This window comes from Protopterus annectens, chromosome 15.part0 (genome assembly GCF_019279795.1).
Source record: "Protopterus annectens isolate FY-2018-M chromosome 15.part0, PAN1.0, whole genome shotgun sequence".
Lineage (NCBI taxonomy): Eukaryota > Metazoa > Chordata > Ceratodontiformes > Protopteridae > Protopterus > Protopterus annectens.
In genome coordinates, this window is record NC_056749.1 from 477164442 (window position 1) to 477186576 (window position 22135).

At 40.8% G+C, this 22135-nt stretch overlaps 1 protein-coding gene across 3 annotated transcripts in view; it reads left to right on the forward strand.

Moving 5' to 3' along the window:
* The window catches only part of COL4A6 (collagen type IV alpha 6 chain), a 4024271-nt gene that overhangs the window by 2310537 nt on the left and 1691599 nt on the right, over positions 1-22135 (forward strand). For all 3 annotated transcript variants that reach the window (XM_044057202.1, XM_044057203.1, XM_044057204.1), the window contains one exon: positions 17284-17337. In XM_044057202.1, coding sequence (XP_043913137.1) covers positions 17284-17337 — 54 coding nt within the window. The remainder of the gene's footprint in view (positions 1-17283; positions 17338-22135) is intronic.

Consider the following 22135-nt stretch of genomic DNA (forward strand, 5'->3'; position numbering starts at 1 on the left):
CCCAGAGACTCCCCAGACTCTGGAATAGATTGCCCATACATGTCAAGCAGAGTGCCTCTTTGGACCTCTTCAAGAGGAACCTTGACAATTGGATGGGAGAAAGGAAATTCACCCCAGGGATCACGTCAATCGCCCTGCTAGAGAGGGGTCCAGGAAAGTAAATAATATGGGAAGAAATAGCCAGGGAATTGTTATGGCTAGGCTTGTATAGGCCCTAGGGCTGATAGCCTAGTACCAACCTATGAACCTATGAACAAAAAACTGAGAGTAATGCTACTCTGTGCCAGAAGTCTAAACCTCAAAATGCACGCACTCGAGGCACTCCTCAGTATGGAGAAAATCTATATATGTGCAGTAACAGAAACCTGATTTAAGGCTCCAGAGAGCACCCCAGCACTACCAGGCTACAACTCATACCATACATTTCGGCCACAGAACCCAAACCGAAATACAAAAGGCGGGGGCATATCCATATTCATCAAGGATACCCACACCTCCAGGTTAGTGGTACAGCACGATGCTTCAGAGATCATCCATGTGCAACTAACAATGGGCAAAACTGCAATTCAAATTGTAGCTTGCTACAGATCACCCACCATGTCCCAGGACCCCCATTCCACGTTTCTGGAAATACTGGGAAACATAAAGGTCCTACAAACACCCTAATATTGGGTGATTTCAATTACCCAAACATTAACTGGGAGAACTAATCAAGTATTAACTCCCTTGCCCAACTTTTCCTAAAATTTATAAACTCAAACGCCCTGGTTCAACTAGTCAACATTCCCACCAGAGGTGACAACATATTGGACGTGGTCATCACCAACATGGGCGAATGGTGTTCCACACCAGAGGTCAACCCCTTGCTAGTTAGATCTGACCATAAACAAATCACTTTGGATATTCATATTTCGCCCCCGACCCTGGACAAGAAAACCACAGTGAAAAACTTTTCAAATGCAAACTTCACGTTACTTAAGACCGAGGTGGAACGTTTCAAAGCCCCCATGCTGAAGGATAACACTGTCCAAGCTGCAAAATCCTTTACTAATGCATTCTACTGGCAGCTACAAGAATGCATGGATCGTGCCATCCGAAGCAAAACCAAGACTCACTCCTCCAAGAAAAGGAAACCAGTCTGGTGGACCCCTGCCATAAACAAGCTATACAATAGAAGGAGGAAACTAGTACAGAAAAGAATAAAATCCCAAGAAGGGAAGACTTCCCTGATCAGTATCAGCAAGAAACTACGATCCCTCATAAAATCATCCAAGGTGAGCTTTGAAAGAAAAATTGCCAAGGTCTCCAAAGTACCACAAGGCATTCTTTAGTTATGTCAAGAATCTGAGTGGCAATGCTCAGATCTGCTCAGAGTTAGTGCAGAATGGCACAAAATAAACTGAACTGACCAATATCGCCAACATCCTGGCAGACAGGTTCAGCGCAAACTTCACCCCACTCTCACCCCCAAAAGGGCTCATAACCATACCAGAAGAATGTAGAGTCCCTGAAATCACAGACACTCAGGTTAAAACAGCCCTCTCCAAAGCCAAAAACACACCATCAATGGGACCGGACGGTGTCCCAGGCTGCGTCCTACACGAGCTCAAAGACAAACTAACCCCTCACCTAAACACATTGTTCAAACTCAGCCTCTACACAGGCTACATACCCATAGAGTGGCACACAGCAACAGTTATTCCACTCCACAAAGGTGGAGCCACAACAGACCCCCGGAACTATAGCCCTATAAGCCTCACTAGCTTGGTCTGCAAGGCTATGGAGCACATCATCATGGAACTCCTTAACAGAGACATTAGGAACCTCCAAACTCTGGGCCCTACTCAGTTTGGCTTTAAGGGCAGATCATGCCTCCTAAACCTGGTGGATTTCTTTGAGACAGTTACCAAGGCTATAGAGGAGGGAAAGGTGGTACACACAGCCTACCTAGACCTCGCTAAGGCCTTCGACACCATTCCCCATTCTGGTATTATAGACAAGCTCACCAGCCTGAACATAAACCCCTACGTTACAAGATGGGTTGCCAACTGCCTCATGGACAGAACCCACATGGTGTCCGACTCTAAACTGGTTACAAGTGGTATTCCCCAGGGCTCAGTCCTAGGACCCCTCCTGTTCGGCAAATACTTCTCAGAGGTACAGGCAAGCACAGGAGGACTATGGCTGACCAAGTTCACAGACGACTGCAAACTAGGGGCTATAATTGACTCTCAGGCTGACACAGACATCCTCCAAAAGGGGCTCACTGAGATGGATACCTGGTGTCAAAATCATGGCCTCAAGCTAAATGCCAAAAAGTGCATAGTCATCCCCTTTGGAAAAAACAAAGTACCCACAAACTACCACATAGGTGTTAGTCTCCTAAATACGAAAGACGTAATAAGGGATCTGGGGACCCAAGTAGATAGTAATCTCACCTTTGATAATCACATTGCCAAAGTGGTTAGAAAATCCTTCTACGTGGCCCACCTGATCACAAAAGGTTTCGCATCCAGATCAAAAGATGTCATTGTGCCCCTCTACTCATCACTCATCAGATCCATCATAGAGTACAACACCCCATTTGGGATGTACCTTACAAGACACCTGCAACAGCTGGAAAGACCACAGAAGTACCTCACCAAGAGGATCACTGGCCTCAAACAGATGCCCTATGCAGCTCGACTGAAGAAACTCCAGTTGTTCTCGGTTGCATACCGCCTACTCAGAGGTGATCTCTGCCTAACATACAAGGCCATGTCCAACTCAGAATTGATGGACATGCTCCACCTAAAGAAAACCTTATCCCCTTGAGCCACACGCTCTAGGTATCTAAACCTCACCACAACAATAAATAGGATGTGCTGGAGGAATAGATTCCTGTCCCAGGGACTTCCCATGCTTTGGAACAAGATCCCAATCTACATTAGGTAGAGCTCCTCACTAACACTCTTCAAAAGAAACCTTGACGAGTGGAAGGGAAACAGAAAGTTTACCTCGGGGATCACTTCAGTGGCTCTGCTGGACAGAGGCTCAGGGAACTGATCTAAGGGGGTGGTGAAAGCCAACACATTCTGGCCAGGCTTATAAATGCCTTTGGGCAGATAGCCTTGTACCAACCTATGAACCTATACTCCATGTCCTTGGAATATTGCAGGAAAGTTGAATAGCCACTGAAATACAAGGGGACAATGGAACTACATGTGCACGCCACACGGAAAAAGCATACCTGCTGATAACTAAACAGGAGTGCCAAACACTGTGCAGCAGCAATGCTACCTGTTGTATCACTGTGCTGTACATAATAGCTATAGTGCAGTTAACGAATAAGAAATTGTTCAGTACCTCTTTTTAGTGTACCATTGCCTAGCTTCATAGGTTCATTTATCAAGCTTAAAACTTACTGACTTTCAGTAATACTAATGTTTATATCAAGATTATTTTTTAAAAGCGTTAACAGTTGATTTTTCAGATTGTAAGCTTATTCTATAATGTGGAAGGCTTTGGTACAATATCACTTATTGTATGCTATTTTTTATAGCATTACAGACTCAAGACCTATGTTATAGCCCCTCCCCTCTTAGCAGTATGTTCCAGGCACAGACTTTCAAGGAGAAACAGATTCATTTTTGTCTGCAGACCAGTTTAATAACTAACCTATAAAAGCAGAATAGAAAGATAGCTCCTAATCAGTGTATAAGCACTTCAGCTTTTCCAAGCCTATAATTTTATCTAGTAAGAAATTATTGTACCATTTCAAGTTTTTAGGAGGCTTGTGTGAAAGCTACACAATGTAGCTACATATTCAACAATGATTAGATAACTGATTTGTTAAATAGGGCAATGACATCTGCACAATGATAAGATGTTTAAAAATAGATGAGCTGCCAAATATGTCCTTTTTTGATAGATAGGCACACACAGAGGTCAAAGTTTAGACTGTTTTCTTCTGCTGCATACAAGTATTTAAAGACAATGTAATTTTGTATGTTGACCATTATCCCTGGGGTTCATCAACTCCTACACTAAGTGTACATCATTCTGAGTGAACAGAGAATACAAGCATAACTCACACCTTCTTCCTAATTTTAGTTTTCGTACTGATTTTCTTGCAGCCTTAAATATATATCAAGGGGGATTCACAAAGGTTACCACAAAGTGTAGACTTCATGTACACTTAGTGTAATCTTTCTGAGTGACTAGAAAGCACAAAAATGTGGCAGGAGCGTTCTTGAATACAGATCGTGTACTATACACTTAGTGTAAGAGTTAATGAATTTGGTTCTGTCTTTTTTATATGCTGCTACATTTATTGTCAGTAAAGGCAACATCATTTGGCAGTTAACTGTCTGACAGTGCAGAAGATTAGCTGTCAAAGAGCTGCTCCATGAAGTACAGGATTTGATTACATTAGTATCAGCTAGACTGGTGGGGCGGCCACGGTGGTGCAGCGGTTAGCGTTGCTGCCTCACAGCAAGAGGTTCTCCGGTTCGATTTTTGGCTGGGGTGCCTTCTGTGCGGAGTCTGCATGTCCTCCCTGTGGTTGCATGGATTTCCTCCGGGTGCTCTGGTTTCCTCCCACATCCCAAAGACATGCTGTAGGTGGATTGGACACTCTAAATTGGCCCTAGGTGTGAGTGTGTGCATGCGTGTGCCTTCTGTGGAAGGTTGGGCGCCGGGCTGGCACCTCGGCACCGTAAAACTCCACTGCCAATCATGAGCAGATGGGTGATCTGCTGTGGCGACCCCTAGCCGGGAAAAAGCCGAAAGAAGAAGTATCTGTTTGCCTGGTGTGTGACTCTGAGCAAAACATTTAACCCCACAGTACACCGGGGTGAGTCTGAGTGGATCAGTGCTCTAACTCAGTTAACAAATACAAATAAATAAATACATAGATAAATTACTTATACTCAGGGTGAGTGTTTTTGTAGATCATGTAGGTGGACTTCAGCATCTTTTATTTATTTTTTAAACAATTTAAACTTTATTTGTCCAACATATAACAGGAATCTACACTAAAACAGTAACCATTCATAAGTTTTAATAGCAATTAATTTTCAGCATGATGACCCATTTTTCTTATTATGTATTACTGGACAATAATCTAATTTGGTGCACAGACCTTGCCCCTTCTTCTTTAAAATACCCAAACAATTCACTTGTTAAACCATACATCTTCAACAATATCTCATGATCTGATATTAAATTAGTGTACTGCATGGAGCAGTGAGATTGACCTATGAATTCATGAAACACACAATTTGTTAAGCATCTTAGGGATGTAAGAAAGATGTCTAATACAATTTTTAGTAAGCACCTTTCAGCATTGTTAAATGCTAATCTCCCACCACAGCATACAGTGTGGCCACCGAAAAACAGCAGTGAGAAACCTAAACAGCTTTAAATGCTGTAAAATACCTTGGACTGCCACATATCCAACATAGTAGTGTATTACAGGTTTTTATATGATTAAAGATGCAATTCTCTTTTGTTAACTGCTTGTGAGGCAGCACTTAGGATGTTATAGCTTTCAAAGTGCTCCTATACTACTTTTTCTCTGAAATCAGCCCCCCCCGCCCTCTTTAGTAATGGGTGCTAACCCTAACCCAAATGTTGCCCCTTCCCCCAACACTAGCCCTACACCTTAACATTATTAAAACCTTCCAGTAACATTGCCACTATTCAAACAAGTTTGAGGCTAGTGTTACGGGGGAGGGTTTAGTTTTAGTATTGGGAGAAGAAATAGTTTTCCTCTCTCGATATTATTGTTTTCATTTTGTTTTTGCTATTTTGTATGATCTAACTTATTTTATTGGTGTTCTACATTCACCATTAGGGCGATTTAGTCATTCACACCAGACATACACACACACACACTCACACACCCACATACATATACATATATATATATATATATATATATATATATATATATATGGGTCTACCTGATTTAACCGAAAGCTTCAAACGGCAATAACGAGAACACCAACACCAGAAGATCGACAACAGAGAAGACCGACAGTTGAGAATCCCGATGCTGAGAACATCGACATGTTAATGTAAGTGTGCGATAGGGACGGACGTTAGGGTCAGGGTGTGGGTAAGGTAAGTGTGTGACAGTGACGGACGTTAGGGTAGGGTGCGGGTCAGGTAAGTGTGCGATAGTGACGGACTTTAGGTTTAGGGGCGGGTTAAGTGAGTTAGGGTTAGGGTGTGGGTAAGGTAAGTGTGCAGTAGTGACGGACTTGAGGGTTAGGGGCGGATTAAGTGAGTTAGGGTTAAGGTGCACTTAAGGTAAATGAGCAATAGTGACAGAGTTAAGGGTTAGGGGAGGATTAAGTGAGTTAGGGTGCGGGTAAGGTAAGTGTGTGATAGTGACTGACCTTAGGGTTAGGGTTTGGGTTAAGGTTAGTGCATAGATAGTTGTGTATGTAAGGTTTAGTGTAGGTTTGTAAGGTTTTTGGTGTGCTTGTGTTGTGTGTGTGTTTTTTGGGAAACGTATTTGTTTTGTTGATTGTCGGGATTGTGGTTTGTCGGGCATGTGAAGTTTCATGTTTTTGAACTTTCTTTTTTTTTCAGGTTTTGTCGTGTCAGTTATTTCGTTGTCTGTGTTTTGGCATGTTAGTGTTATCAGGTAGACCCATATTTTTACATATATATATATATATATATATATATATATATATATATATATATATATATACTCATGTATGTATATGCTCACACACTCACAAGCACATGATAGATATGATTCTGTATCATTTAATTGAAAGAACATTTGACTAAAATAAAAATCAGTAACCACAAATTACTGAAAGTATAGATGAAAGAAAAGCATTTCACTCAAAACATTCTACACAACACATACACCATAAAAAGCCTCCTTGCATCCACCACTCCCTCTTTACTTATATACACTATTTTCACTATCACACACCCATGATGAATGAAAAAAACACCACATACAGTGGGTCTGTGCTGTGCACAAACACAAACATCTCAGATCCTGGAGTACCATATAATGCTGGGTATTGACATTCCTCTCAAAATCTTCTAGAATTATTTCCTTAACAACTCCCATGATCAAAAATAACACCATAAAGACTGCCTACAGACTTATACAGTTTTCAGTCAAATACACTTTCAGTCAGTTTTGGTGACCATTTGTAGTTCAGAAAAACTGCATACAGGCAAATGTCACAAAACCATATATATATATATATATATATATATATATATATATATATATATATATAGTTCCCCTTCAGAAGGCTGAAATATCACAATCCTGAAATTCGTAAGACTGAAGACCAATAGCCTGAATCTTCAAAATCCTGAAAATTCAAAATCCTTAAACTCAAAATACTGAAAACACACAGCATACATATACTGACTTTAAACATAAACCATATTACTTTCCACTAAGTGCAGTCTCGGAGTTGCTGTATTTAAGTAGCAGGGGGTGTGGGGGACAACTGCTATGCTTTGTTTTGTATGTGTTCCTGTGTGTTCTTATACTGGCATATTATCATTATTTGTATTCTGTGTGTTTTCAGTATTTTGAGTTTCAGGATTTTGAGTTTTCTGAAGGGGAACCATATATATATATATATATATATATATATATATATATATATATGTATGTATATGTATAGTTTACCATCAAATGCATGAATGACGCAACAAAATCTGTTCATGTTGTCGACTCAAAATACCGAAGTTGTGCATATTATTTAGTTGAAAATATCAAAGACACTATCACATTCGCACATTCGACATTTTTTTTTCAGTTAATTACTGCAAATCACATGACTTAAAATTTTTGCAGGGGGGTAAGCCCCCCTAGGTTCCCCACCACCTGCAAATTATATATTCCAACTCCGAGATCGCACTACAGTGAGGAAATGGGTAATTTCCCGATCTGCACTGTACTGCGATCTTTAGCCATAATGTTGACCACATATGTGAAAATGCACAGTGGCATTTGCAGCAAAGAACACTCATAGTATTGAAGGTCAGCAATATGGGAAGCAGCCAACTGACGTTTGATATTACTTTTTCGCTGAAGCTTCATTCTGTAATTTCCTGGTAAACCTATATATATATATATATATATATATATATATATATATATATATATATATATAATTATAAAATTAAACATACATTCACATGTATATTTGTGTGTGTTTGTGTGTTCACATATATATAGATATATATTTGCAGTATATATCGATATGCTTGCAGTTCACTTGTTTGATACTCGTTTGTGCGAAGCAAATGAACTACTGTATGTTTTGAGTGAAGGGTCATCTGACGAATGCTGTTTTGAGTAATTTCCATTTGGTCAACAAAGGTAATTGGTGGAGTTGTGAGTTTATATACAAGTGTATGTGTACTTGTTTTAGTGTTAGGGTAAGGGCTTGTGAGGGGATAGATTTAGTGCATGTGCCAGTATGAGTGGTTTATGGTTAGGTAAACAGAGAGATTTTGTGTGTGTGTGTGTATGTGTGTGTGTGTGTGTGTGTGTGTGTGTGTGTGTGTGTGTGTGTATGTGTGATGTGCACACGTGTGTGTCTGATATTTCTTGTTTAGTGGTAGTGTTATGGGAAGGGCTTTTTTAAGGTAAGCTGCACATTATCATGAGGGGCAGGACAGTATGTAGAAACTAACACATTGGAGGATATCGGTTGGCTAATGCTTTTTCATTACTGGACTGATATTCCATGTTCTAATTTTATGACAGGAAGTGATTTTTTCTGTAAAATTATTAATTTTTAGCTTGGAAAAAGTGTTTTTATACACTGTCATATTACGTTTAGCAACTTTTAACAGGAGTGTTACTTTTTACTTTTGAGAAAAAAGTTGTTAAAAGTAACTTAAAATTATTTTTCCATAGTAAACGTTGTGTTTTATTACTCTATTATCAGTGTTGGTAGCTTCATCATTGATGTTACTGCTGTCAGAGGGTTTGTTGATCTCACGGCCAGAGGTCTGACTTCAGCAGCAAACTTGGTGCTGCTCTTTCTGGCATTGGTGCCTTCTTTGACAGTCTGTCTTTAGGTCTTTGGAGACAAGACTGTCTACATCAGACCTAGGATCAATAGGGTTGTTGATTGTAATATTGGAAGTTGGCCTCGATACTGAACTTTATGGTGCTGATGGCAACCTCATTTGACTTCAGCCTTCAACAGCTGAGACCAATGCTCTCATCCTCAAACATAGCGTCTGTATTGGTATCAACACCAATAGAGCAAGCAGTTTTACAGATGCTCGCTCCCTTTTGATGTTGGCCTCAACCACTAATATTTCTTTGCATTGGCTTCTAGCCTTGCACCTTATGGTACAGCAGGACAGAGACCCCAGAGCCCTTGCTTAGCATTTTCCTATTGCAAATGAACCAATACCATTTTCTTCACCATATTTGTGTCCATCACCTTTGAGGACTGATAGAAAATGTACATGCAAGAATAAACATGCAGATTATACTTTAAGGTCTCATAGCTTGTTCTTCCTTTCCCACAGTGACTGAGTTTTGTGAAATTCTTGAAATGATGAGGCAGAGAGAGGGTGATCCACAATCCCAAAAAACACTACATAAAAGACTCATTCCTAGGTTGTCCCATTTATTGATAACATAGTCATACTGGTGACAACAACTGAATGGGAATATTTAAATGGTACAATGATTCTCCCAGGAGATTTGATAAGATCTGCTGTCCATCCAAGGACTGCATGTGCTGGACAAAGACTCCTAAACATGATTCTCTTGAGGCTGTGACAACTCTTTAAAAGGCTTTGACTGCAGAGAGTCCTGATGCCCAGCACCTGTATGAAGAATCAAGGGTTGTGGATAGACTGAGGAAGCATGTATATGCACATTCTCCACATTTTCACTCATGGCTGTAAAATACTTTTTATGTATGTAAGATTACATTGGGAGATAGTAACCAAGCTGCATTAATTGCTAGATGAGTTGCCAGCTAAATCATATACAGCAGCCACAGCTGACATCTGTTTCACATGTTGCCGACCTTGCACATATAGGTTCATAGGTTCATAGGTAGGTACTAGGCTATCTGCCTGAAGGCATTTATAAGCCTATCTGGAATGTGTTGGCTTTTGCTGCCCCCTTCGATTAGTTCCCTGTACCTGTGTCCAGCAGAGCCATTGAAGTGATTCCTGGGCGAAACTTTCTATTTCCCATCCACTCATCAAGGTTTCTCTTGAAGAGGTTAGCGAGGAGCTCTGCCTAATGTACATTGGAGTCTTGTTCCAGAGTATGGGAAGTCTCTGGGACAGGAATCTATCCCACCAGCATGTCTTATTTACTGTTGTGGTGAGGTTTAGATCCCTGGAGTGTGTGGCTTGAGGGGATATGGTTTTCTTTAGGTGGAGCATGTCCATCAATTCTGGGTTGGACATGGCCTTGTACGTCAGGCAGAGATCACCTCTGAGTAGGCGGTATGCAACCGAGTACAGCTGGAGTTTCTTCAGTCGAGCTGCATAAGGCATCTGCTTGAGGATAGTGATCCTCTTGGTGAGGTACTTCTGTGGTCTTTCCAGCTGTTGCAGGTGTCATGTAAGGTACATCCCAAATGGGACATTGTACTCTATGATGGGTCTGATAAGTGATGCATAGAGGGGCCCAATGACATCTTTTGATCTGGATGCAAGCCTTTTGTGATTAAGCGGGCCACATAGAAGAATTTTGTAACCACCTTGGCAATGTGATTATCAAAGGAGAGGTTACTATCTACTTCGGTCCCCAGATCCCTTATTACGTCTTCCTTATTTAGGGGGCTACCACCTATGTGGTAGTTTGTGGGTACTTTGGTTTTTCCAAAGGGGATGACTATGCACTTTTTGGCATTTAGCATGAGGTCGTGGTTTTGACACCAGGTATCTGTCTCAGTGAGCCCCTTTTGGAGGATGTTTGTGTCAGCTGGAGAGTCAGTTATAGCCCCTAGTTTGCAGTAGTCTGCGAACTTGATCAGCCATAGTCCTCCTGTGCTTGCCTGTACCTCTGAGAAGTATATGCCAAACAGGAGGAGTCCTAGGACTGAGCCCTGGGGAATGCCTCTTGTAACCGGTTTAGAGTCAGACCTAGCTCCCACAACTCTTACCATGTGGGTTCTGTCCGTGAGCCAGATGGCAATCCATCTCATGACATAGGGGTTTATGTTCAGGATGGTTAGCTTGTCTATAATACCTGAGTGGGGAATGGTGTTGAAAGCCTTTGCGAGGTGTAGGTAGGCTGTGTGGACCACTTTTCCCTTGTCTATAGCCTTGGTAACTGTCTCAAAGAAGTCCATCAGGTTTAGGAGGCATGATCTGCCCTTTACAAAGCTGAACTGGGTAGGGTCCAGTGTTTGGAGGTTTCCTATGTCTCTGTTAGTGAGATCCATGATGATCCACTCCATAGCTTTGCAGACCAAGCTAGTCAGGCTGATAGGGCGATAGTTCCCAGGGTGCGTTGTGACTTCACCTTTGTGGAGTGGAATAACTGTTGCTGTACATCACTCTGTGGTCACGTAGCCTGTGGAGAGGCTGAGTTTAAACAGTGTGTTTAGGCGAGGGGTTAGTTTATCTTTGAGCTCATGTAGATCGCAGCCTGGAACACAATCCGGTCCCATTGATGCTGTGTTTTTGGCTTTGGAGAGGGCTGTTTTAACCTGAGTGTCTGTGATTTCAGGGGCACTACATTCTTCTGGTATAGTTATGGGCCCTTTTGGGGATGAGAGGGGGGTGAGGTTTGCACTGAACCTGTCTGCCAAGATGTTGGCTATATCGGTCGGTTCAGTGTATACTGTGCCATTCTGCACTAACTCTGAGCAGATCTGAGAATTGCCACTTAGATTCTTGACATAGCTAAAGAATGCCTTGTGGTTATCTTTGGAGTCCATGGCAATTTTTCTTTCGAAGCTAACCTTGGATTATTTTATGAGGGAACGTAGTTTCTTGCTGATACTGATCAGGGATGTCTTGCCTTCTTGGGATTTTACTCTTTTCTGTACTAGTTTCCTCCTTCTATTGTATAGCTTGTTTATGGCAGGGGTCCACCAGACTGGTTTCCTTTTCTTGGAGGAGTGAGTTTTGGTTTTGTTTGGGATAGCATGATCCATGCATTCTTGTAGGTGCCCGTAGAGTGCATTAGTAAGGGATTTTGCAGCTTGGACAACATTATCCTTTAGCATGGGTGCTTTGAAACTTCCCACCTCTGACTTAAGTAATTTGAAGTTTGCTTTTGAAAAGTTTTTCACTGTGGTTTCATTGATCGGGGGTGGTGGCGGAATATGGATATCCAGAGTGATTAGTTTATGGTCAGATCTAACCAATGAGGGGTTGACCTCTGGTGTGGAACACCAGTCGCCCATGTTGGTGATGACCAGGTCCAATATGTTGTCACCTCTGGTGGTTGTGTTGACCAGTTGATCCAGGGTGTTTGAGTTTATAAATTCTAGGAAATGTTGGCAAGGGAGCCTGTACTTGAGTAGTTTTCTCAGTTAATGTTTGGGTAATTGAAATCACCCAATATCAGGGTGTTTGGTAGGACCTTTATGTTTCCCAGTGTTTCCAGGAATGTGGAGTGGGGGTCCTGGGACATGGTGGGTGATCTGTAGCAAGCTATAATTTGAATAGCAGTTTTGCCTGTTGTTAGTTGAACGTGGATGATCTCTGAAGCATCATGCTGTGCCACTAACCTGGAGGTGTGGGTATCCTTGATGAATATGGACACTCCTCCATCTTTTGTATTTTGGTCAAGGTTTTGTGGCTGAAATGTATGGTATGAGTTGTAGCCTAGTAATGCTAGGGTGCTCTCTGAAGCCTTAAACCAGGTTTCTGTTACTGCACATATATCGATTTTCTCCATACTGAGGAGTGCCTCAAGTGCATGCATTTTGAGGTTTAGACTTCCGGCATTGAGTAGCATTACCCTCAATTTTTTGTTACTTGTACTATTTACGGTGGTGGGTTTGTCTTTTGAGCCTTGCCTAAAAAAGACACTATGGGGGTGGCAAGAGCCTTGGCCAGTATTCAAAAGACTAAGAGTGACAAGTGCAAGCCATCTCTGGTGAAGCAGCGTGGCTTGTCGAGCATGTCATCCCAGGCTGACAGACATTGGATCCCGTTTGAATGATACCAGAAGCTTAGCCAATTGTTGAAAGTGATCATTTTTTCTCTATACTGTGGTATCATTCTTGGTGAGGGCAGGATACTACTCAGGGTCAGGGTCATACCAGCCTGGGCTACATGATCAGAGAGCTCCTCCTTGTATCTTTTCATGTAATCCAGGGAGGTACGGCTCAGGTCATTCACACCAACATGGACAATGATAGAGTCATATTTGTACTTTTTCTGGAGTGACCTGAGTGCTTGTGTTATGTGGTGGATCCTAGCACCCGGCAGGCAGCTAACAGTAACCTTCTCATTGTTCAGCCTAGTGAGTGGGACGTCAGTCTGCCTGACTATAGAGTCACCTATTACTAGTGTGTTGGGTATGTTATTTTGCCTTAAGGGCTGTGATTGTGTGGCACATTGGTATTGTGAAGTATGTGTTTCATGGTTTGTATTGGGGGGTGGAAGTTGCCTGGATGTCTGCTTTGGACGTCTCTGTTGCTTTTGCAGATTTTTATTTAGAGCCTTTGAGTATGTTTTCATGTATTTATGTGTGTTTTTTGCCGGTGCTGTTTTCATAGGTCTATGTGAGACTGGTGGTGAAATGCAAGTAATTCCCCTTCTCCTCTTGACTGCCTGGTCCAGTCTTGTGTTGAGAGAGCTTAGCCTCCAGTTTGGCTGTATAATTGCATCTCTCGCATGTATTAGTGTTTGGTGGAAGGAGGAGAGGGTTGTCTGTGCACATGAGGTAATTGTAACATTGCTTCAAAATGCCCAGATTCACCAGTTGGACTGGAGAGTACACCTGAAACTGCCCTTTGGACATGCCTGGATAGGTACAGTGAACTGTTTTACTGATTGGCTGGTAAGGTTGAATAGAGAGCCTTGTCCTTCTCTACAGCATAGGAGGGTCTAGTGCTAAGGTTTATTTGTGCTTGCTATGAGTTTTGAGCAAGTGCCGGGATGAGAAGTGAATGGTTTGAGTGCTTAAGTTGAAAGTTTGTCTAGTTCCAAGGGAAAAATTGAAAAGTACGCTTTGTGGAGCTGGGAATAGTTATACCCTAGCTAACCGGTGCTGCCCGGCACACAAAACCTAGCAAATGCTGGTTTTATAGCAGGGAAATGAAAGAGATAGAAATTAGCCCAAAATGGCCAATAAACTACTAATTTCTGGGCTGAAAACACTCCTCCAGGGACAGATAGGCTGCTCAAAGCTCCCTCTCTCACAGTGAACAGAGAAACTTCCTTCAATTCAAGTAAGGTATGGACAAACACAGAAACTTGTAACACAGCCCTGAATTTAGCACGAACCTGAAAAATGGACTATACTAGCTTAGAAAGGCGGGAAAACAAGTATTTTTTTTTTGTTTTGTTTCAGAAAATAAAGCAGATACAATAAGAAAAAACACTTTAAATGCACAGAAATGGTTATCACACTTGTGTGTGTAGCCAACATCAGTTAAACAAGTAATTTAAACACAAAAACAACTTTGTTAAAGTGCAGGCAGTAAAATAAGTACAATATGTAGCTGAAACAAGCTTTTTAAATCACAGAAACTCTAGAAAATCAGCGTTTTAAGTGGAATTAGCTAAAGGCAGCAAGAAAATGCAGAAAAATGGTACTTAATCACTCCAAAGTCTCTCTCTTGTCTCTCTGCTGCTGTAGAACTCTGCAGGGCACCAGGCAGAAGCTTGCTGAGCTGTATACTAGCACAAAAACCTTGCAGATTCTGGTTTTATAGCAGGGAAATGAAAGAGATAGAAATTAGCCCAAAATGGCCAATAAACTACTAATTTCTAGGCTGAAAACACTCCTCCAGGGACAGATAGGCTACTCAAAGCTCCCTCTCTCACAGTGAACAGAGAAACTTCCTTCTATCCAAGTAAGGTATGGGCAAACACAGAAACTTGTAACACAGCCCTGAATTCAGCACTAACCTGATAACTGGACTATACTAGCTTAGAAAGGTGGGAAAACAAGTATTTTTTTTTTTGGGTTTTTTGGTTTATATAGGTTATAAACAAATACAGAAAGTGGGAAAGATTAAATGGGATGACTAATATATGTTCTGTGGTCTTTTCTTTCCTTTCACTTAACATTTGAAGTGTCATCCCTACATTCTTTTTAGTGATTATCATCTAAACAGCATTGTAAGATATGTGGTATTTTGAATGTTGACTTGAAAGATGGCTCCTATAGTTACATTTGTTAAACTCAGAACTGCAGTTCAGGGGCACGGTGTTCGGCTATGGTGTAAAGTTGGTCATCAGCAACTGGCAACTCACACACACACACACACACACACACACACACACACACACACACACACACACACACACACACACACACACACACAGACTCACAATGATTTGGTAATGTGTACCTACACTGAATATTTTGGGTCATTTAGCTACATTACTGTATGCAGAAGTGGTGATCTAATTACTTTGACGTATGTTTTAAGTTCATAGATAAGATCTAGGCTACCTGCTGTTGTAGGCCATTTAAGCATAGCCAATTAGGTGTTCAAATGAATCTATCCCATTTGGTGTTAGATTGGTCGTACCCATCTCGTGGTCGATAATTATATATTACCCCTAAAGAGAATAAGTGGGATCTTACAATAGATAATTTGGGAGTACCTGTGCATGGGTAAAACATTTGAGAACAACTGCCATTAGTAGTACATGTAGCATTCCTGAGATAATTTTTCTGTTTCCCATCCATGGATTCAAGTTGTTCTTTGATATGGACTAGGATGAGTTTTGTTTTACATGGATGAGGACTCTGTTCTACAGGAGTGGTAACCCATGTGAGATATGCCTGTCCCTCCAAACCATTCTGTTGATGATGTAGAATTGGTTTAAATCCCTATACCAGGTATTTCTGATGCTGTTTGACTGGCTGATGTGCAGTAAATCCATCAGTATTGGGTCAGGGAATGCCTTGTATGCTAGTATGCTAGACACAGGTCACCACTTAACAGTCTGTAGGATACCGAGTATAGTGAAAGGGCTTTGATTGTCTAGGCCTTGTATTCCTTTAGTAAGGTGTCTCTGTGGGCATTCCAGTAGTTGCATGTGTGTGGAGAAAGACACGCTAAAGAAAGCATTATACTCAATGACTGGTATAATGAGGACAGAGTAAATGGGAGCAATGACATACTTAGATGAAGACACAATCCCTTTGTTTATAAGCTGTACAAAATAAAATGACTTGCTTATGATAATGGACACATACTGGTTGAAAGTTAGGTCACTGTCCACATAAGTTTCCAAATCCAACCAACTGGGTTAACTCTTGGGGCATATTGTCAATTTGGTAGTTCCCTGGGTTAACTGACTTTACAAAGTTTACAATAATGCATGCTTTGGCATTTAGTTTCAGTCTACACTTTTGGCAGTTATTTATTTATGCCAAACCTGTTCTACAAGATGGCACATTACTGTGTTGTACTTTTGAGTTTTGTCTTGATGTATAAATTTGACCTTCTACTTGCTTCCATTTAAAGCTCTATGTCCCACATGTCCTTCTCACCTTACCTGCTCTCATACATTTTTTTCCTTCCCGCTTTCTTACAGTGTTTTTTATAAATAATTTCCATTTCTGTATTTGTTAGCTGACATAGTCTATATGTGGTCGTACTCCATTTGTATTCCTTTCTTTTCTTTATTTCTTACCACCTCATATGTTCTTTCTGCTTGCCATGCAATAATTGATCTGTCTCATGACTTTTTTAGATTACTATAATCATTTTCAGCATTAAAAGTGTCTAATAAAGATCTCTGATTTTGCTGATTTTACCAAGATAGGGCCAGTCTTTTGTGTGTGTGTGTGTGTGTGTGTGTGTGTGTGTGTGTGTGTGTGTGTGTGTGCGTGTGCGTGTGCTGGTGTCTATGTGGTTTCCAATTATTTGTTTACATTGGGGCTAGGGAAAACCTAGGACAGTTTTGTTTAATATTATTTATAAATCTCTTCTATGTTTCTCTGTCTAGGATGAGCTGAACTAGAAAGCAATGCAGAGCTTTTGTTTTGTTTAACATGTTTGTAACAGATGGTATTAAGAGGACTAGTAAACAAGGTAGTTAGAGAAAACAATTACATTGTGCTAAACTTTATAGGAACACTTGTGTGACATTGTAATGTAATGTTTTTCCTTGTAGGGTCTGAAAGGACAGCAGGGGAGCCCTGGATATAATGGATATCCTGGACAGAAGGTATCATTTTTGAAGATTTTTGTTGAAAATACACTCTTGTCTAAAAGGTTGTGTTATTTTGCAAATGTCATACAGTGAGATATCTTGGCTTTTCAATTCTCACTCCAAAACTTGCACATAAAACTTCTGCCATATATGATAGGGCACAATAAAAACATATGATGTGAAGTTTATGTTCTTCGTGTTTCACTGTTGCAGTCATCACATTTAGGTTATCTGCTTGCAGTAGCCCTCAGTTGACCTGATTATCAAAGTCTTGGGTCCTGCTTTGGTTGCTGTCTCATCTTCTGTGACGTCAGGTAGTCAGGGGTATAAAGCATGCAGCTGACACCATTACATCAGTCTTTCTTGCTGTGTGGTGTCCGAAGCAGAAGCAGTTCGCAAGTGCCGGTCGGCCGACTCTTGAAATTTTCATTTTCGAGTTTCAGAACCGAAGTCTTCAACTAAAGCTAAATACCCCATTGGGGAAACTTTTTCTTGCTCTAAACTGATGTCAGTTTTTTGTGTCTTTCGGCTTTTCCCGGTTAGGGGTCGCCACAGCGGAACTCCGGTCCGCTAATGATTGGCAGTTGATTTTTATGTACTGGCTTGCCAGGCCTGACGCACAACCTTCAACGAAGGTACACCCATTCACTCATGTCTCCATGCAGAAGATGCTCTAGTTGAGAATTGAACCAGACAGCGTCTTACTGTGAGGCCACAACGCTACTGCAGCACCACCACCGCTGGTCTCTAAACTGATATCAGTAAAAGTCAGTAATTGTATTTCTTGTGGAAAGCAAATACCTCACAAAGATTTTCATTTGTACTGAATTCCTTGCCTTGGCCCTGACCACAACATACCTCGCTGTTGATGTTGTGCCTTATTTAAGCAACGAACTATTCGTCATCGGTATATTTACGCTTCTAAATATTTTGGTGCGCGGTTTCATTATCCAGATATGTCTTTCGTAAGCTATCCGACTACTGACATTCCGAAAAAACGCAAAGATAAAGACAGAGACAGGCCACCTATGTCCAAAGCTGCCAAAGGCGCTTCTAAGCCAGTTGCCAGTTCGCCGGTACTCAGTGAGGTGCTTTTGCAGCCCCTGATACCTGCTACTTCAGATTCGCAGGCCTCTACTGAGACCCATTTGGAGTCCGGTATGCCGCAAGAGGCTTCAACTGTGGAACCTGCGGATATCTCTACCTTGGATGGGTCCAGAGCTGCTGTGCAGGCACCGGCTTCTGAGGGTGTATTCAGGCCTACTGACTTGCATATTAAACCAACGCCATCTTCTTCTTTAAGGCCTAAAACTTGAACCATGCCTAGAAAAACGACACCTAGACTGCATGGTCAGGCCTCTATGCCTAAAAAACAAATGATAAGAATGGCTGAAGACCTTATTACTTTAATCAGGGGAACCCAAGACGTGAGGTACAGTACGAAAATAGACCAATAACCAAAAAACACACTGCGAGAGGAGAAACTGAAGCACCAGACAGCCGATGAATATATAAACAAAAATTTTTATTATGCAAATAATCCAGGTAAAACGTTTAACGAATCACCACATTTTTCGTCCTTGGAACAAACAGACTTCATCAGACAAAGACATTTAATTAATACCACATATTTATATGCTGACAAGCTTTTAAATCACCCAATGATAATGAAAGAAGAACGTCTCCTCATGAATATGTATTAACATCTCTCATTCTCTTCCCAAACCTTTTTATAAAAACATTGAAAATGGACACTTGTGTATGTAAATACATGAACACATATATAAAAACTGAAGCAGAACTTTGTTCTAAATGATAACATTTCCCTTGCCCCGGTTCTCAAGTTGAGAGCAGCTAGATTATAACATGCTATATATCTACATTCAACATGGTATTGTATTTATTAATGTTTCATTATGTTGGCCAAGGTTCTCTTAGTTTTTTACAGAACATGTGAGATTTGTATTTTACCAAATTATTTAATTAAATTATATGTAATATAATATAATATAAGATGTTTTTATTGACATTTGAATATTTGTATTAGTATTTATTGTTTTTTATATTTCAATATGTTTTTAGGAAGAGTTTTATTGGCTATTTATACATTTATCCATTTATTTACAGTATTTACTGTCATATGTTCATTCAATAAGAACACCTTCACATCCATTCATTTATATTTATGGAGAGTTCATAGTATTATTTATTGTAATTTTCTATTTTGACCACAAGATGGGAGTAATGTCTTTTAGAACAAAGTTCTGCTTCAGTTTTTATATATGTGTTCATACTCGTGTATATAAACTAATATACACGTAAACATTTCATATGTCATGATAATAGGTTTACAAATTGTATCACTCTATATCTACATCTATTTATATATTTATTTACATACACAAGTGTCCATTTTCAATGTAAAAAGGTTTGGATGAGAGAGAGAGATGTTAATACATATTCAGGAGGAGAGCGTTCTTTCATTATCATCATGATTTAATTTAAAAGCATATAAATATAATAATATATTTAAATTATTTTTTGTCTGATGAAGTCTGTTTGTTCCAAGGACGAAAAACGTGGTGATTCGTTAAACGTTTTACCTGGATTATTTGTATAATAAAAAATTTTTGTTTTTATATTCATCGGCTGTCCGGTGCTTCAGTTTCTCCTCTCGCAGTGTGTTTTTTGGTTTTTAATCAGGAGAAGCCAACCTTCCCCTTCTAAGAGACCTAGGACTGAATTTGCTTATGATACTTCTGACCAGGATTCTGAAATTTCTGTTTCCTCTGATGACCAGGATTTACCATTATCTACCTATGAGGATTCTGATGCAGAGGACTCCATTCCCTCTGCTTCACTCCTGAGGATTTCTCTTTTGGTGATACCCTGCATACTCTTAGGGAGCACTTTCGCTGGGAAAGCCAGGATTAATCTGATTCTAAAAAGAGGCTTAGGGATTTCTTACTCCTGCCACAACACAAGCCTTTAGCTATCCCTCCTGTACTAGACATTATTGATGATGCCTTTTCGGAGTCTAGCTTGGCCCCTGACTCTTTACCTCCTGGTCCCAGAAAACCTGATAGATATTACAGGGTTCCTGACTCTCACAAGTTCCTTTTTAAAAATCCTACTGCAGATCCTGAGTTCATTTCACAGGGACCCAAGGGCATTAAGGCTACTACTGCCAAAAATCCTACCTCCTCTGATAGAGACTCCAGGGCGCTGGATAGATGGGGTAAGAAAGTATACACTTCTGCAACTTTGGCCATTAGGGCCTTCAGTTGCCATTTTCATATGTTAAAGTATCAGCAGCATATTATTGGATTGCTTAAACAGAAAATTATGTTGTTTCCTGACTGTGCTGAAAATAAGAATTTGCAGGATTTAATGCATTCTGATGGACAGGTTGGAAAGCATACTTTACAATGTGGTTTTGATTCACTAGAGGCATCTTGCAAGGCTGCTGTCACTGGGTCTGTACTTAGAAGGCATTCTTGGCTTAAGGAGCAATCTTTGCCAGATCATGTTAAAGTTAAATTGCTGGATGCTCTCTTAAATCAGGACCGCCTGTTTTGCAACAAAGCAGAAGAAGTTCTTAAAAAGATGAAGGAAAAGGCTAAATCTATGCAAACAGTTAAAGATTTCCTACAAGTACAGCCTCCAAGAATTAGTAGGCATTGGCCCTCTAAGAATTGGTCTTTTCCTGCCTCTTCCAGGCCTTCTCAGTCCAAACCCAGAACCAGCAGAACACCCAGGCTTCAGTCCCAGAGTATGCACAGGACTAAGCAGTGGGGGGCTCCCACTTCCAAATCAGGGAGTAGTAAGACTCCCCCTATGGTAAACTCTCTCAATGACTTAACTTTAAAACTTCCAAGCACTTCTCAACTGACTGCTCCTTTAGGGGGAAAGATTGCTTTGCAGGAAAAAAACTGGGAACTCATTACGCAGGACAAATGGGTTTTAAATATAGTTTCTCAAGGATACAGATTTCACTTCCACACGTTACCAACCCCAAATGGTTGGCCAGATCTACCCCCAAATCAGTAGCCGGAGGCTCAGAAGCAAATATTCTCTCTCTTAAGCATAAAGGCTATTCAAACTGTACCAGAAGGGGAAAAGGGACAAGGATTCTACTCAAGACTTTTCCTGGTACCCAGAAAAGACAACTCATGGTGTCCTATCCTGGACCTTTCTGTCTTAAACACCTTTTTTTAATTCCAAAATTCAAGAGGCTAACTCTTCACCAGTTACTTCCTATGCTAGGCAAAAATGCCTGGTTGGCAACACTGGATTTAAAGGAAGCCTACATGCACATCCCAATCAGGGAATCTTGCAGAAAATACCTAAGCTTGAAAGCAGGCTACATGCACTATCAGTTGTCTGCACTGCCCTTTGGCTTATCTACTGCGCCCAGGGTATTCACAATTGCCTAGCTCCAGTCATTGCATTTTGCAGGCAAAGAAATATTCAAATAAACCCATACCTGGACGATTGTCTAATTCAGGCAGAAAGCCAGGACATACTTTTGAATCATCTGACATTTGTACAAAAGGTGCTAACTTGTCTGGGGTACACCATAAATGAAAATAAATCACATCTGGCACCCTGTCAACAAATTATATTTCTGGGAGCAAGCTTGAACACAACTTCCCAGACGGCTTTCCTCACGCCAGAGAAACAAATTAATTTGACAACTTACTTCAAACTAATGGCCACAAAAACCCTGCTATCTGCAAGGCACATACTACAAGCCTTGGGGTTCATAGCCTCCTGCATTCTACTAATTCCATATGCAAGACTGCATATGAGG